The sequence below is a fragment of the Mytilus edulis genome, chromosome 3 (assembly GCF_963676685.1).
Source record: "Mytilus edulis chromosome 3, xbMytEdul2.2, whole genome shotgun sequence".
Classification (NCBI taxonomy): domain Eukaryota; kingdom Metazoa; phylum Mollusca; class Bivalvia; order Mytilida; family Mytilidae; genus Mytilus; species Mytilus edulis.
In genome coordinates this window covers 79398990-79415767 of record NC_092346.1, presented here as the reverse complement: position 1 = coordinate 79415767, position 16778 = coordinate 79398990, and the positions used below count along the sequence as shown (strand labels likewise).

The 16778-nt window shown below is 32.6% G+C and overlaps 1 protein-coding gene across 1 annotated transcript; it reads right to left on the bottom strand.

Moving 5' to 3' along the window:
- Positions 1-773: 773 nt before the first annotated feature.
- Positions 774-6810, bottom strand: LOC139517552 (rhodanese domain-containing protein CG4456-like). The gene is made up of 4 exons (XM_071308756.1): positions 6631-6810; positions 5587-5745; positions 1598-1757; positions 774-1186 (listed from the first exon to the last, which is right to left on the bottom strand). The coding sequence occupies exons 1-4, from the start codon at positions 6794-6796 to the stop codon at positions 1111-1113; spliced, it is 561 nt and encodes a 186-aa protein (XP_071164857.1). The 5' UTR covers positions 6797-6810; the 3' UTR covers positions 774-1110.
- Positions 6811-16778: the final 9968 nt, after the last annotated feature.

Below are 16778 nucleotides of genomic sequence, written 5' to 3'. Positions count from 1 at the left end.
ATTGAGTAGATTTGTCTTTATATTCAGTACTTTTGAAAATATCTTCTGTCAACATATTTTTATATTATGTAGATTTCTCATTATGTTGACTACAGAAACCGAAATATTCAGTGGTCAAACACACTTTATAATCAGTACTGTTATCATTATGTTGAGTGAAATAAATATTATGTTCTGTAGACTGATCATTATGTTCTGTAAAATAAATATTATGTTCAGTACAAACAACTTTATGATCAGTGGTCAAAATGTTTTATGTTTGGTTCAAAAAATATTATACTACATAATATAAAAATATGTTAACAGAAGATATTTTCAAAAGTACTGAATATAAAGACAAATCTACTCAATAGAATAATTTACCTACTGAACATAAAGCCAAAACTGCTAAGTATATTGATTAAAGTGCTGTATATAATACCAGATCTGCACAATATAATGATTATTCTTCTGATCATTATGTTGTTACTGCTCAACATAATTGTTATACTACTGAACATAATGAAAAGGGCACTCATAATCGAGAAAAAAACCGCTGAAAATAATTAAATGATCACAGCATATACTAAATATGAACAACGGAAGACAGCTATGGCGTTCCATAGAATTCCAACTTTTTTGAAATAACTACGAACATGCTAATAATTCAGAGGCAAGGCATGTCTGGATGTATGTATAATTATTCTCAAAAATTTGTCCCAGTTGGTTTATTCAATATAATAGTCTGTTTATATAGTATCCAAATCTAGATGGAGTTGCCATGAATATTACAATTTCTTATTTTGTTTGAAAGGAACTTCAATACCTATAAAATTAGCGTTTTTGTTTTCTGAAAATACGCAATTGCAATAATTTGTTCTTATTATTGTTTTTTCACAATTCTGTGCAACGCAGGGCCCTAATGGATAAAAACGTCTGATGTGAGTTTTTTTCTATTTCGACGATATACGATTGAAGCTTGTACATTATTCATGTAATACACATAATGGTCATCTAGTTGAAGAAACAATAAAAATACAATACATTTATTGTTCATTACACAATCAAACATTCCCACAAACGACCTTGTAGACTGGTCTCAACTCTACCTTATTAAAGGAAGACACAGCCCTATACATCTCCTGAACTCTGCAATGAAGCTTTTCCTTTCTGCCATTCAGATAATCCACCCGGAAAATGCTTTGCACTAAAATCAACACAGTAACAATCAGTTAAAAAACATAATACACAATGCATTGATATAAGCAGTCAATACCTTTGTTCAGGTTTACTTGTAAAATGATTTTGTTTACAAAGTTATACTGTAAGATGAAAATCGTTTCCAAACTCGGACTTATAACAAGGCATGCAGTCAACAATCAATAACTAAGTTATCGAGCTCGTTGAAAGTTAAATAAGGCAATTTTTGCAATTTTATTTTAGTTCTTCTTTGAATTCATCAAACTGTATTATACATCTGTCAAATAAGTTTTGAGTTAGGAAGGCGTTTGCGTGTCAGATGCATTGTCTCGTTCTTCAATTCTTATACGAAATAGTTGGGATGAGATTACTTCTGGAAACAAAAGCAAGACAATTATTACAAATATGTACTACTTACTTTTCATACCCGTATTCTATCGCCATTTCTACAGCACTACTACTTCGTTCACCACTACGACAAACAAACACTATATTGTCTTCCAGTTCCGGTAAATCATATCCATATAACACTTTAAAATGCTCAGGTGACATATTGAATGCTTCTGGTAATTGGTCAACTGCAAAATATGTTCAACGAAGTAAATTGTTCCGAATTTAATGATTCCTCGATCCACGTACATTTCCTTCGTCAAAGAAGAAACAAAACATTGGAAAGCCAACAAACATAACTTTATCCAATTTTTTATATATACATATTTTTTTTTAATCACAAGGGTACTGATATCAACAAATAAGATTTTGTTAACAAATGTGAATATTGGTAATCGATGATATACACTATTATATCTGCTAAGATTGTAACACAGGATTCAGTTCCTTACGCGTCGGGATCTCTACGTAAAGTAAAATCACAAAAATACTGAACTCCGAGGAAAATCAAAGTTAATGGCAAAATCAAATGATAAAACACATCAAACGAATGGACACCAACTGTCATATTCCTGACTTGGTACAGGCATTTTCAAATGTAGAAAATGGTGGATTGAACCTGGTTTTATAGCGCTAAACCTTTCACTTGTATGACAGTCGCATCAATTTAAATTATAATTACAACGATGTTGTTTCTTTTATGTCTCTATCTTGGGGATATATTTTAAAATGGATTTAAAAGTCCTATCATTGGAGTCGTGAATCCTATTAGTGGAACCCTGTGCCCAATTCATTAACTAATGGAGCCAATATTGAGAGCATAGAGCACAAAGATAAAATTATGATGGTGCATAAATCTTACCACAAGCTATTCAAACACATGACAAGTTTATCACAGATGATGGAAAAGGTAGGGATTTTTTTAACCAGAAATATGTCAGTTTGAGACATTAAAAACAACTTATTGTGTTGTTAGCCAAAGGTTCGAAACAACGAACATTTCAGATAATCAACTATAAGTCCAAGTTACTGATGGTTATGCCAGAAAAAGTTGTTTAGTCCTGCACTCAGACGCGCAATTAAATATATGATGAGCACAAAGATTTCTAAGCCATTTAAAAAACCCGAGATCCTCTCTTTGTGACAAACAGATTTTGTTCTAGGTGACAAAGCCTCATACAATTCTGTTTTTAAACGCAAATATACCATTTGGAATATAAAATTTACCCCCATGAACATCTTCACGAAAGAAGAGATTTGAGAAAATCACAAGTTTTTCATACTCTCCCTTTGTATTAACATAAAATAAATGACGAGGAAAATCTCTAGTCTTAATACTGAATACAACAATTTATAAGAATCCGTATGTAGAACGATTTATTACCGCAAATGAAAGAAGTTCCGCATATTTTTTTCCAAAGTTCTTATCATCAATATTCTAGAGTAAAATATGTCATTCAAAAATATTGTTATGAAGTATATTGAAACAGCGGTGACAATCAGATGTGCATTGTTAACAATTTTCAAGATCTACGCCTAAATCTTCACAATTCTACAGAAATATCACAATTTTTGATTTCTGTATGCTTAATTCTCCCTTATGATCAATATAAAGACCGACTACATTGTCAAATATAATAGGGCCTTTTAAAAGTAAAGATGAAGATACAAATTCTTTGTTTAAGACATGAAAAATCTTACTTGATGAAAAATGTATTTAAACAACAAATATATTAAGGCAACAGTGGTATACCGTTGTTCAAAAGTTACAAATCTATTGAGAGAAAACAAATCCGGGTAACAAACTAAAAACCGAGGAAAGAACATCAACTATAAGAGAAAAACACATCAACTATAAGAGGAAAACAACGAAACTACAGAAACACTGAAGTGCCACAAAAACCAATTATGCAACATGGATAGAAATATACCCTGAAGATGGCACTATCAAAGTGATGGATCTTTTTTATGGACAAAATAGAATCATCTTCATAACAGCGTGGACCAGACCAGCATTTCTTGGCGCGCTCAGGTTATTAATTGACAGGGTCAGATTATGTGAACGGTCTTCTGTGACGCCCGCACTTGTCATATCGTACGTGTTATAGACATTTAAACATTGGGGTCGCCAAATGTTCTATTCGCCTAAATCAAATAATACGAATAACTAGCACAGTGTGTTGATTTTTAAGATGTTGAAAAATTAAATTTCATATTTTCTTCTTATGCACCTGCATGTAATTTACTCTTTTATTCTATTTAAATCCCCAAGGGTGACTGGGGTATAGAAATATGGTCACTTGGTCTTCTCCCGACCGGCAGTAAAACGCTTGCCGAAGTGGGGCGTCCGTTTGGCTGTGCGGGATGTATCAAGTTCGCAGTCACGTCCGGTCAGAAGGGGGACGTTAAATCCGATGCCTCGTGTAAAGAGAGTGCCACGCTGTTTGCACGTTAAGAACCCTTGCAACAACTCTTTTGAGGGGTCCGTAGGTGTCCTGTTGCAAGGCAAAATTTCTGTCCCTATCCAAAATACCCTCATTTTCCAGTGGTAGTCCAAATTTCCCCGACCATCATCCCGGATGGCCTCATCGTATCAACCTACCTATTGTATTTATTGTGAACTTGTTCTCGTCCTGAATATGCATGAAATATTTGCCACTGGACGTTAAGCAACCAACAATCAATCAATCAATCAATCAATCTATTTAAATCCCCATTGAAAGGCCTCTAACAGATTGAGTGAGCGTAAAATCTCTGTTATCGGGTGCCGATGACAAAAAAGTTAAGGGTAAATGATTCAGTATTATCACCTTATGCATAGGCTGATGAAAGTCATACCTTCTGAGAAAAAACCTCCACCAGCAGTGGTATCGACCCAGTGGTTGTAAATAGGCTCACCATACATACCAGGAATAAAATGTTTACGGTAGCCGATGACAAACAAGTTAAAGGTAAATGATTCAGTATTATTACCAACATAAGTATTGTGGTTTCCCCCGCTGATATCGCCACCAGCATAGGTATCGACCCAGTGGTTGTAATTAACCTCATCATAGATACCAAGATTAAACTTATGTTCGTCTAAAATAAAGTACGTAGTTGAAGAGTATTGAGGACCAAAAATTCCGAAAGGTTTAGCGAAATGAAGCTAATGTCATCTATTCCTGGGGCAGCAAATTCTTGGAATTTCAAGAAACAAAGTTTTGTAAACACTCAGTTTATAATTATCATCATATGCATGGGCTTGTGATACCCTATAAAAGGAAACCGCCACCAGCAGTTGTATCGACCCAGTGCTTGTAAATAGGCTCACCTTAGATACCAGGAATAAAATGTGTACGACAACCGTACGTTTCGTCTACAAAAGACTCGTCAGTTTGGTTGCAACACAAATCCTGTCGACGCACCCAGTTTCGCTCGGATTCAAATTCGTGCGAGTTACTCAGTTTTTTATTCGTATCTTCTAAATCAATTTATCAGATTTTAATACCCGTCAATTCTATCTTTTTGGTCATGTTATTGGTTTTTATTCGAAGTGGGTTTCTGATTGTCCTTTGATATTTTCTACATCTTTTTGCTTATTTTATCTTATTATGTACTGCCCTCGGTACAACTCAATAAGGGATCCGAATGTGTCCTGTTGTAAGGCAAATTCACCCTTATCATAGTCAGTCAAATTTCCAATCAACCATGTATTCCAGTTGACCCACTATGCAAAACCTATCTATTGTTTTTGTTTTGTTCTCATCCAGAATATGCCTGGACTCTTTACCACTGGATTTTAAGCAAGCAATTTGTCGTGTTAATGAATCCATATTATGCTTAATATTCATACGAAGTTAACTGATCTGTCGTAAATGTAAAACGTAACTACTGCTTCCACAGATTATTCTTGGTAAGAACTTTAATCAGTGCACATACCAATAATTAAAATGGATACATCGTTTACCGAGCTTTACCAGTTGATTATATTTGGGGGTACATATTATAATGACAACTGTTATGTTGTTAACTTACGTGGTATATTTATTGTGTTGTGATAAAACCGTCCAAATTTGTCTAGTTCATATGCATCTCGGACATCTATAAGTACAATACTACCGTCCCTTAAACCAGAAAGCAGCTGATCATATTCCACGTTTGGTGTGTCAGCTGTTCTTTGTGAATAGTTTTTAACTGAAATAAAAAAAGTTCAATGCCAAAGCACACTATTTTACAAGTGGATGCAGAAGGATAACAGCGATTCAGTATACTTGAATTGCTATTGATTCACTCATACGGGTTATGTTCTTCTAGTATAGGTAATGATGGCATGATACTAACAATTAACGGTTGTTTAAGGGTTTGTCCTTGATTTTCTATAATAAAGACATATTCTTTTATTGAGTTCTTGAGCTAGCATTTCTATAAAGTGTTTTTTGTTTCCTCTATTTACTACCACTGGGTCGATACCACTCTTTGTTGATGAATTTATAAAAATTTTACTAAAATTCACCGTTCAGATAAATAAAGAAAAATACTTTACTAATTTTAAAGAAACAGGGGTTTCAACTCTATCTGGCAAATTTTATATTAGATGCCCAATTTTACTCATGTAGCCCTAATGTTGATACGAATTTACGGATCCCTGGCTTTTAAATGTTAAAAGATGAAAATGAATATTTAGTACACAAATAAAATGCAAGAAATAATTGTGCCTATTGAATTCAAAAACCACTCTGGCAGCTATGAAATGGGTAATAAGCTGGCCTAACAACATGTAAACATTGAAATTCTGTCACAGAATTCCTCTACCCCACCTTTCCCAAGATGGTAGTATCTTAACACCGTGTGCTTAGTTAACAGCTGTAACCTGCTTCGTCAATGGGTCCGCTCAATATGTGCTAAAATGCGTAGTTTGATTTTTCAAGTCCCAAAAGACGTATGGTGTTGAAAATAAATATTTACAGGACAACAGCTGGTATGTAAACAAAACAAACATTTCCAGTCAAATAAGATATGGATCAAGTCGTGTCACTGTTTAAAGGACATGCATTATCGACACATAAATGTTGAACTTACCGTTAAATAAAGTACATCTATTTGACGTAACAATATTCAGGTGATTCCTATAACCTATGTAATGTCTTGATTTGATATATTTCGGCAAAGGCAATGTATTGACAAATCTGCGAGCATAATTTACACAGATCGGAGAAATTCTCAGCCATGCTAAATTTGAAAGCATATCTTAACACAGTATTCTCCCTTGTTCCATCAAAAATCAATATTTAATTTGTCTAGTCACATTTTTGTAATGAAAAACGATAAAATTGAATAATGTATTCTTTTTTTCGTTTTTTTGCTTCTGTGCTTTGTCTATATGCCTTTTCGTTGTCTTTGTTGACATATTTGTATTTTCATAGTGATTAACATTATAGTTATAGCACTATGTTGACTGCTGTACCCCTATTTTTGATAGTTCTTCCTATCATATATGAATATTTTGTTCACATATTGTTGTAAATATAATGGAATTTTATGCGAAGGTCATACAAGTGAAAGGTTAAGCTATCTATAAAACCAGATTTAATCCACCATTTCTACATGAGAAACTGAGATGAGAAAATGCACATTCCAAGTCAGGAATATGACAGTTGTTTTCCATTCGTTTAAAAGAGGGACGAAAGATACCAAAGGGACAGTCAAACTCATAAATCTAAAACAAACTGACAACGCCATGGCTAAAAATGAAAAAAGACAAACAGAAAAACAATAGTACACATGACACAACATAGAAAACTAAAGAATAAACAACACGAACCCCAATGGGAGCTTTTGATTTTGACATTTGATAAGGGACTTTCCGATCAGAATTTTTCTTTGGAATTTTTTTAATTTTGGCTTTTAGAAATAAATGTTGTACACGTTTGAAGAACCGCGACGGAACGATCTTAGACCATCAGCATTAATCTTATAGAACTGAAACTATGCAAAAAAATTTGGCAGAAAATAGCTTAAATAATTAAATTCTGTGTTGTGTAAGTAAGAATGTGTTTTAAGGTATCGTCTCTCTTTTTTATAGCTTGATGTTACAATGTTTATTTATAGCTTGATGTTACAATGTTTATTTATAGCTTGATGTCACAATGTTTATTTATAGCTTGATGTTACAATGTTTATTTATAGCTTGATGTTACAATGTTTATTTATAGCTTGATGTTACAATGTTTATTTATAGCTTGATGTTATAATGTTTATTTATAGCTTGATGTCACAATGTTTATTTATAGCTTGATGTTACAATGTTTATTTATAGCTTGATGTTACAATGTTTATTTATAGCTTGATGTTACAATGTTTATTTATAGCTTGATGTTACAATGTTTATTTATAGCTTGATGTTACAATGTTTATTTATAGCTTGATGTTACAATGTTTATTTATAGCTTGATGTTACAATGTTTATTTCGAGTCCCTATATTATGTTTAATATAGTATTTAGCATTTACAGAAAACAATATACTATAATTATAGCCCGGCAAACTGTTAGTTTTCTGTACTAAGTAGAAGAAGTATACAAAAGTTTGTTTAAAACTTGGTTGACAGCATAATACCCACTAAGTAAGTTCCCAAGGGCTTAGAAATCAGTGCTTCGATACTGACATGATTTATAACATGTAAAATAGTTTCTTTAGATTAAACCGTTGTTTGATTGGGAATTAACTAGGAAAATTATTTGTTGCAACTCCTCTGACAATGTTACCCGTAGATGTATTTAACTATGTGTGTATGCCGTATATATTTAGCTCCTATAGTTAATACGTATTAATGTATCCCTGGCTAATGTAATGTTGTCATTTTAGAGGTAATACTATATATACTTTGCCATAAAGCGCGAGGTTTGGCTACTAGCAACAAAACCAGGTCCAACCCACCATTTTTTCTTAAAAATGTCTTGTACCAAGTCAGGAATTTGGCAGTTGTTATCTTATAGTTCGTATCTATACATATGTTGCATTATCGTTTGTTTTTTGTTTGCACATCAGTGTTTCTGTTGTTTCGTTGTTTTCCTCTTATAGTTGATGTGTTTCCCTCGGTTTTAGTTTGTAACCCGGATTTGTGTTCTATCAATCGATATATGAATTTTGAACAGCGGTATACTTCTGTTGCTTTTATTCCGAATGTTTGGATTATACTGTTCCCAATGAGAGGCAATACAGAATCCGCTTCAGGCGCGGGAAATTTATATGAATTAAAAAGTGTCATTTTCATCTTCACTTAATTCTTGGAACCAGTGGACATTTTGAAAGCTCACGACGACCACCATCATCAAGAACTATAATGATATTTTTAGTAAGTCGAAAGAAAACAATTTATGTATATATTAGCTGTATGCTTATATAACACCTTTCTATACTGGTGTGAATGTGTACATCAGTGACAGCAGAACCTACTACGACGGTCAGCTCCATTCACCAAACCGGTAAGTATTGAATTTTAGTTATTTTTCTTCGACCAGTTTAAAAGCAATGAATGCTGACCATTGCCTCACAAAACAGACCAAGCTAACAGAGACATTATAAATATCTACAAACAAAATAATAATAAAGCCATGAAACAAAATCTTGAAGCCAAAAGAAAAAGAAAGATCAACGTAAAACATAAAAATGCAAAATGCAGGAATTTGAAAGGGAGCAGATATAGCCACAATAGACTTTCATTTTTCAGGGATCAACTCATTTCAATTTTACGTGGTAATTATATAAATGCTAGCGGCAACAAGTGAAATCAGGCATTAAGCTTATATTCTAGGCAATAAGAAAACGCCTAGGTATTTCGCTATTGCCTGAAATGTCAAGGCATTGAACTTATTTCCTGAAATCTGATGATGATTATTCAACCTTTTGCCAAACATCATTTCAGGCAATAATTTAATTTTGAGATTTTTGTTCTTGGTCCAAATGCTAGTTAATTATGTGAAATATTCTTAATAAAAACTATTAAAAAAAATATATTCCAAAAATTAATATATACTGATTTAAAGATCTTCATCTTTTGTCGAGCATATTTCAGTTAGTTAAAAATGGACAACTGGAGATATGAAACTTTGCTTGTCTGATCATCTTTCCATCTGTTTTTATTAGGTATGTAAATTTTCTTAATACTCATTTTGTCTTTTCATATCTTAATCTGGAGTATTAACATGAAAGAAACAGAAACATTCTTTAATCTTTGTGGAATATAAATTCCTATACCCAAGGAAAAGGTACAGTAATCATTTGGCCAAGATTAAACTTATAATCAGAAAATAAGGCAATTATACACTATTACAATTTGAAATAGTATGACCATATTTTACCATTGGAGGTTTGAAACACAAAGATTTAAGTAAGAGAGAATGATGAGAGATATTTAAAAGTTTATGTTTTTCTAGAAAAACTGTTAATATGTGGTATTTTGAGAATAATGCACAAGAAATATGTCAGAGCGGCATTATTATATTATTATAAAAAATTAAACAAATTAATAATGGCTTTGCAAGCAATTTCCCACATCCAAATGTACTTTTCTTCCATTTTGTGAAAATTGTAACATGATCAAATAGGAAAGCGAGTAGTAGTAACAATAAAATTAAAAATACTGAACTCCGATTAAAGTCATATGAAACCTCAAATTAAAAAATAATATGCATCTGTTTTTTATAACTAAATGGATAGTTTTCATTATAAAACTTTTGTACATATACTTTTTTCTGAGGAAAATTCTTTAATTTGTCCACATTTAGAAGAAGTTTACTTATTTTTAATTGCTTGCTTCCAGGAAGCAATTCGCCGACATATTTTCCGTATGCATAGTGACCTGAGCGTAACCCTCCTCGTAAAAATCCGGTGATCGCAATACGCATGAATCTGTCATTAAAATAAACAATTATCTGATTGTACATGTTAAGCACGTGCTCAATACCCATGCTTTTTGTAATTTATTTACTATAAGGTGACAATCGGTAAACTTCGGCTTCAAAACACGGCATTTAATGAGCAGCCATATTTGTTAAATCATAACACAGAGAGAAAAAAAATTGACGATTATACGATATATTTGCGTAAATAATGATAAAATCGTGCACAGAGGACTTATTTTGTGATATATACATGCATTGGTTCAAGAATTGGAAAAACATTATTTTTCACCACTCACTCGTTTCATATGACTTTAAATTCAAAATGGCAAAAGCAAAATCAAATCAAACAAATGAATAACAACTGTCGTTATGCCGACTTGGTGTAGACATTTTCTTATGTAGAAAATGGCGGATTAAACCTGGTTTTATAGCTAGCTAAACCTCTCACTTGTGTGACAGTCACATAAAATCCACTGGTAACGATGTGTGAACAAAGCAAACAGACATAATAGGTAACAATGTCATTATAGGGGTACAACCCGTTTATCCAAAGAGTTTTGCAGAAAGAACAAGTTGATCTGATCGATTATCAAACAAAGATAGTGTACCAATAAGTATGTTTCTACAGGTCTTTCGTCAACAAGTGCTTCAAAAATTGCTTCTTATTTGGTCTATGTTTTCACAATATTTGATGTGCCTCACAAACAGCAAAATGACACAGGTCATGGATTAACAGCTAAGGTCATATCTTAATTAATACTAATGTGGCCAGAACTAGTTATTGTTCACGGAAAGCCGATGCATATCCAATAGAGTATTATTGAGGAATCAAACTGAAATATTCATGACAAGTTTACTGCATGGATGAGGATCAACGAATTAACCGTGGCCAGGCAGAATAAAATACGTTCATATACAAAAGAATTCTGCTCTATATTATGAAGGTATTAGACGACCACCAAGTATACAAATGATAGAAAAAAATGAAACTAGGAAATAGTCTGTTCCATACCTCTGCACAGATTGGTAACACATAAATTTCAATGCAATTTTCTCTCAATATAGAAACAAGGAGATGTAGTATGATTGCCGATGAAACAACTACCCAACTACAAGTTGACATTTATGTTTAGATGGTTATTCAATGAGTTGTAATATCAATATTTTACTTATGATTTTATTTTATGTAATTGACATTTAAACTTCAGTTCTTATTCTTTTATTATGTACAAATGTTGTTTAACTTTGAATGAATTATTTTTCATTTACTCTTATTTTCATTTAGGCATGAAAAGTAATGCCTAAACTTAATTTTCAGGATTTAACTATAATGCCGAACATAAGGTAATATACTAAATAAATCCTAGGCAATAAGCTAACGCACAGACTTGCGTTAGCTTATTGCCTAGGATTGAAGCTTAATTAATTGATGCCAAATTTCACCTATTTCCTCTATTAACATATAGATATTATTTATATTTAAAAAAAATGATAATAAAAAAAAAGAATACAAATATAAAACTTTCAATTAAAGTAAAAGAGATCAATAAAGTTTCAACCCTATCAAAAGAAAAGTAAATTTATCAAGGTTGTAAGTTAACAGATATTGAAAAACGCACAAAGCATACTAGGTGCCACTTGAGATGGTGAACTGAAAGGATACAACAAAAACATTGCTATGTTACGTGCATGGCAAGAACCATTGCGCGCCACACCTCAACGTTCTATTCCAAATACACAATTATTTGATAAAGAATAAATATTTACTACGAGAAAAAATTGTACAGAAAGATGATGGTCTGCAAATTGCATGAATATGACATTAAGGAAAGTGAATGAAAGCAACAGTAGTATACCGCTGTTCAAAAGTCTAAAATCGATTGAGCAATAACAATTCCAGGTTACTAACTAAAATCGAGGGAAAGACATATCACCTATAAAAGAAAACATTGGAACAACAGAAACACCAAACTGCTACAAAAAAACACACGATGAAAGCTTCTAACAATTGAGCAAAAATGAATGTAGGAATGTACCGAATACACATTTACGAACATGCAATAGTAAAATAAGGGAAATTGCACATTTACAGGAGCAAAGAGATAGATGAAATGATTGATATTAGTGGGAAATGTTATGTTTATGACACCGATATTCTGGACATAACTATGCAAGAACGTTATGATAATAGGTAGGTACACCAAAGATGGTTGTGCGCATGAAATATGCTACCCTTGTGAATTCAGAAATGATACCTCAGTTGCAAAGCACTGTGTTGAGGATGAATCTGGACCGAAAACAGACGAATACCGACAAACCTTGTGATATCGGGTCTATGAAGACATTTAGCAACAAACAGTACACACTTAAATTAACATTCCCATACATATATTAAAAAAATCAATTGAAAACATAACTTCAAAAAACTAATAGATTCAATCGAGGATATTGCCAGGCAATGATTGGATTTAACGCGGGAAAAAAGAGTAGATACTTTGAAGTCGTTGATAAAAATCCGAATTAAAAACCTGGAGGTGTCTATGAAAACACAAGCTTCATTTGTCTTTTAAGGAATAAATATTGCAAAGCACATGTCCTACTCCCATGACAAGTATGTTGTTGTCTTCGCGCATAAAAGCGCATAAAGCCCATAGTAAAACAGAGTTTGTGTGTAAATTAAATTACATAAACTGCTTGCCAAATGAATTGTGTATTGATAATTCACTTGGAAACTCAACATATACCACAACGCAGTGGTGGATCAAGAACTTTTTATAATGGGGGTCGCGCTCCAGTCACGCTCTAGTGGTTCCCTATATTATTAACCAATCCCCCCTGGATCCGCCCATGTCCCAAGGCACTTACCAAGGAGGAAATCCTTGATTGAGATAGGTCTGTTTGGAATTTTAAACAAAGATGAATAACTGATTCTTCCTTCACTTTATCTGATACCTAAATTACATAAGTGTCCTTTCAGTTAACGTTATATTAGAGCTTTCTTACAAATTGACGAAAGGTACGTATGCTTGACGAATCGTACGTAAGACTCGTTTTAGGGATCCTTTATTTTGACATATTTAAATAATAGTCGTGGAACTTCGGACAATTATCGTGTATGCAACGACACTTATAAAATTGGATTTTTCTCAAGATATATTTATGATTTCGGGACGTACGATAGGTTAGAATATGATTATTGATACCACCAGGTCGGAGGGGATAACACTACAAAATATTCTAAATAAAGAGTAGTCAGACGAAAAAAATGCCCCTAGAAGACTAAAAACCGGCCCCTCTCCAACTCTTCAAGTCAATATTACAATGTTGCACTGTTTAACCTAAGAAAATGTCAAAGAAAATACATTGTCTTATTCCCCAACAAAAACACAAATACTTCCTTGATTCAAAATTTGCAACGCTCAAAATAACTTAAAATGAAAATGAAGAAAAAAAGATGATCTTCATACTATATGCCATATGCTGTTGCTCGTTTCATAACGTTTGAATCATCGCCTCTCCCCTGGTAATATTCATTGCCCCCTAAATGTGTATATATGATACACCGGAGCAATGGACGGCTATTTTAGCGTATAACTGCGTTTTGCCTATAGTCCTGAACATTCATAAAATATTAGCCACTGGACGATAAGTGACAACTTCGCGTCTATCTTCCAAACATGTGTAATGTTAAATCGTCATTATAAAATCCACAATATATATGGTGCAAAATTGTAGATTTCTTTTCTTGATATACAAAGTCTTAAGACTTTTTTCTAGATTTGTTCAACTTTTCTTTTTAAAAACATTGTAGCGTTTTTTTAGCAAATCTCAATTTTGTTTTTAGCAAATCTCGATATTCCACTTTGTCAATTTGCTGAAAGTGTACTGTAACAAATACAAATAAATGTGAATCTTGTCGTTAAATCTTAAAGTAACGTACTTTAATAATGTCATTGAAATGTTAATCGTGCAACTCGTGCTTAAAATATTCCCGCGGAAATGTGTGTACTCGTGGTTTACGTAAGTAACGTATCGGACGTAAGTGTATAATATTTGACACTATTTCTCTGTTTAATTATATTAAAATGGTGTATTATTTGCGATATTATTTTTAATTTTTAAATAAACTTGATTTAGAAAAGAATGCTGTTTTACTGGATAAAATAAAGACTCTTTTAACTGTTATTGTAGAAATGAAATACGTGCTCCCTTTGCGTTCGTTCGTACCTTTCGTCAATTTGTAAGAAAGCTCTATTGATGATTTTCTAAGGGTTCAACGAAACCTTTTTCTGAATTATTAACATCTATTTTATCAGCAGTCAACGTATTTTAAAACTACCTATTCAATGGCGACGTGAATCAGATGCGGATAGTTAAAATTCCAAATATCTTTTAATGTTCATACTCTCGAAATTGTATTAAATTATTAAAGTTTTGTGCACTTTACACATGAAATACCCATCCCACCTAAAAGACATACTGAGCGAGTTGATCCTGTATCGTTTCTAAAAAAAATCGTGCTTTGTTAAAATCATTGTGTATCAAACATTTTTTTTTTTTTATCTAAAACTGACATTATCAAGATCACTGTGTCTAAACCACACCGGCAGAATTTGAGCGGACTCGATGGTATCTAACATCCGGCACAATGACGGAACATCAATATACAGAAGAAAGATAGGTTTCTCCTTATTTTCTTATTTTTTTTAATGATATCGAAGAATATATATACATATACAACTATTTTCTATTGTGAGATGCAATATTTTCTACAACCGTTCTATATTAACGGAGAAATAAGTCAAAATGCATGTCAAAATGACGAATTGAGTGAACTTTGCCTCGAAATTGTTTAATTTCTCTTTAAATTGTTCACATTGTACGGAAAGAAAGGTACGGGAAGATAGATACTGACACAGAGATTGCAAAACTAGTCATTATGAGCATCTCAATACTTGTATTTATGTGTATGGAACGAAAGAAATGGGTCATGTCAAATAAAAATACACCGGTTTCGTCATTGTTGTTTACTACACAACACCCGGTTTCGTCTATATATATCACCCGGTTTTTTATATTTTTTTAAAACCAACAATTTATGAAAAGCAACGTTAACACAGATCTGAACATTGTCTTTCGAAAGAATTTAAATATATATGTATTATAAAGTAAACTTGGCGTGTTTACATTTATTTACATACTAGATAATTATAGTACTACACATTTTCCTTATGAAAGTCGTATCCGTTATTTCACTGATCTTCAAACTAATTTTAAATGGAATATAAATACTCAATAGCAAACACTGATATCTAATTATTTTTTTAACATTAACATTATGATAATTTTTTTATATAGGTTTTGAGATACATCGCAGTATGTGACCCCCTTTTTTTTTTTACAAAGAAAACCTAATTAACGCTTAAAAAACAAAATTTAAAACATCACCTTAAAGTATGCAGAAGTTAAGATTTATATTACTAAGAAGTGTGTAAAGTTTGATGCAATAATGATAAATCATTTTGAGATATGGCGCGACATGTTAAAAAAAACCACACTCCTGTTTTACTTACAAAGTTCTGTAACTCAAAAAGATTTAATTTGATTTTCACTAAAAGGTTTACAAATCGTTTGACCATTTCAAGAAATAACTTTGTTAAGTTTCATGAAAACTAGATAAGCTGTTCTCAAGTTACAGTGCAACATGTTTACGCTGGACAGAAAGATAGACGGATAGCTAGACGGACGTACGGACGGACGGACCGAATGACTGATAGATGGAGGAACGGACGGATGGAAGGACGGACGGACAGACGGGTGTATACAATAATACGTCCTGTCAAAATTGGGACGGGCGTGTAAAAACGCAAAGAAATGAAAAACAAATCGTAATTAAAGGTCAATAAGTTTTATTAGGATATCGGCCAAGTCGATTTATTTGTATATTTGTCTGCCTTATCATTTTCCTATATAACTTTTATATATATTTGAGAAAAATGTATAGAAATCGATAAAAAGAACTTGATATTCGGCATTTATTATAATAAACATAATCCAACTCACATAATCCGATTTCCCGGGTGTCCCTGTTTTCTCATTTCTTACAATATTTTAATTCGGTATACACTTTATAAGATAAGTGGCGAATCTAGATGACGTATAGGTTGCACGCCCCGAACCCACCTTCGGTTGCCAAAACTATATTAATTCCTGTATTTAACGATTTTGTAAAGCAAAAAATAATCAAAATATTGTTCGACTCGCTACGCTCGGCGGTATTTAAAAGTTGTTCGAAATACGCCCACTTTGAAATAAACTGAATCCG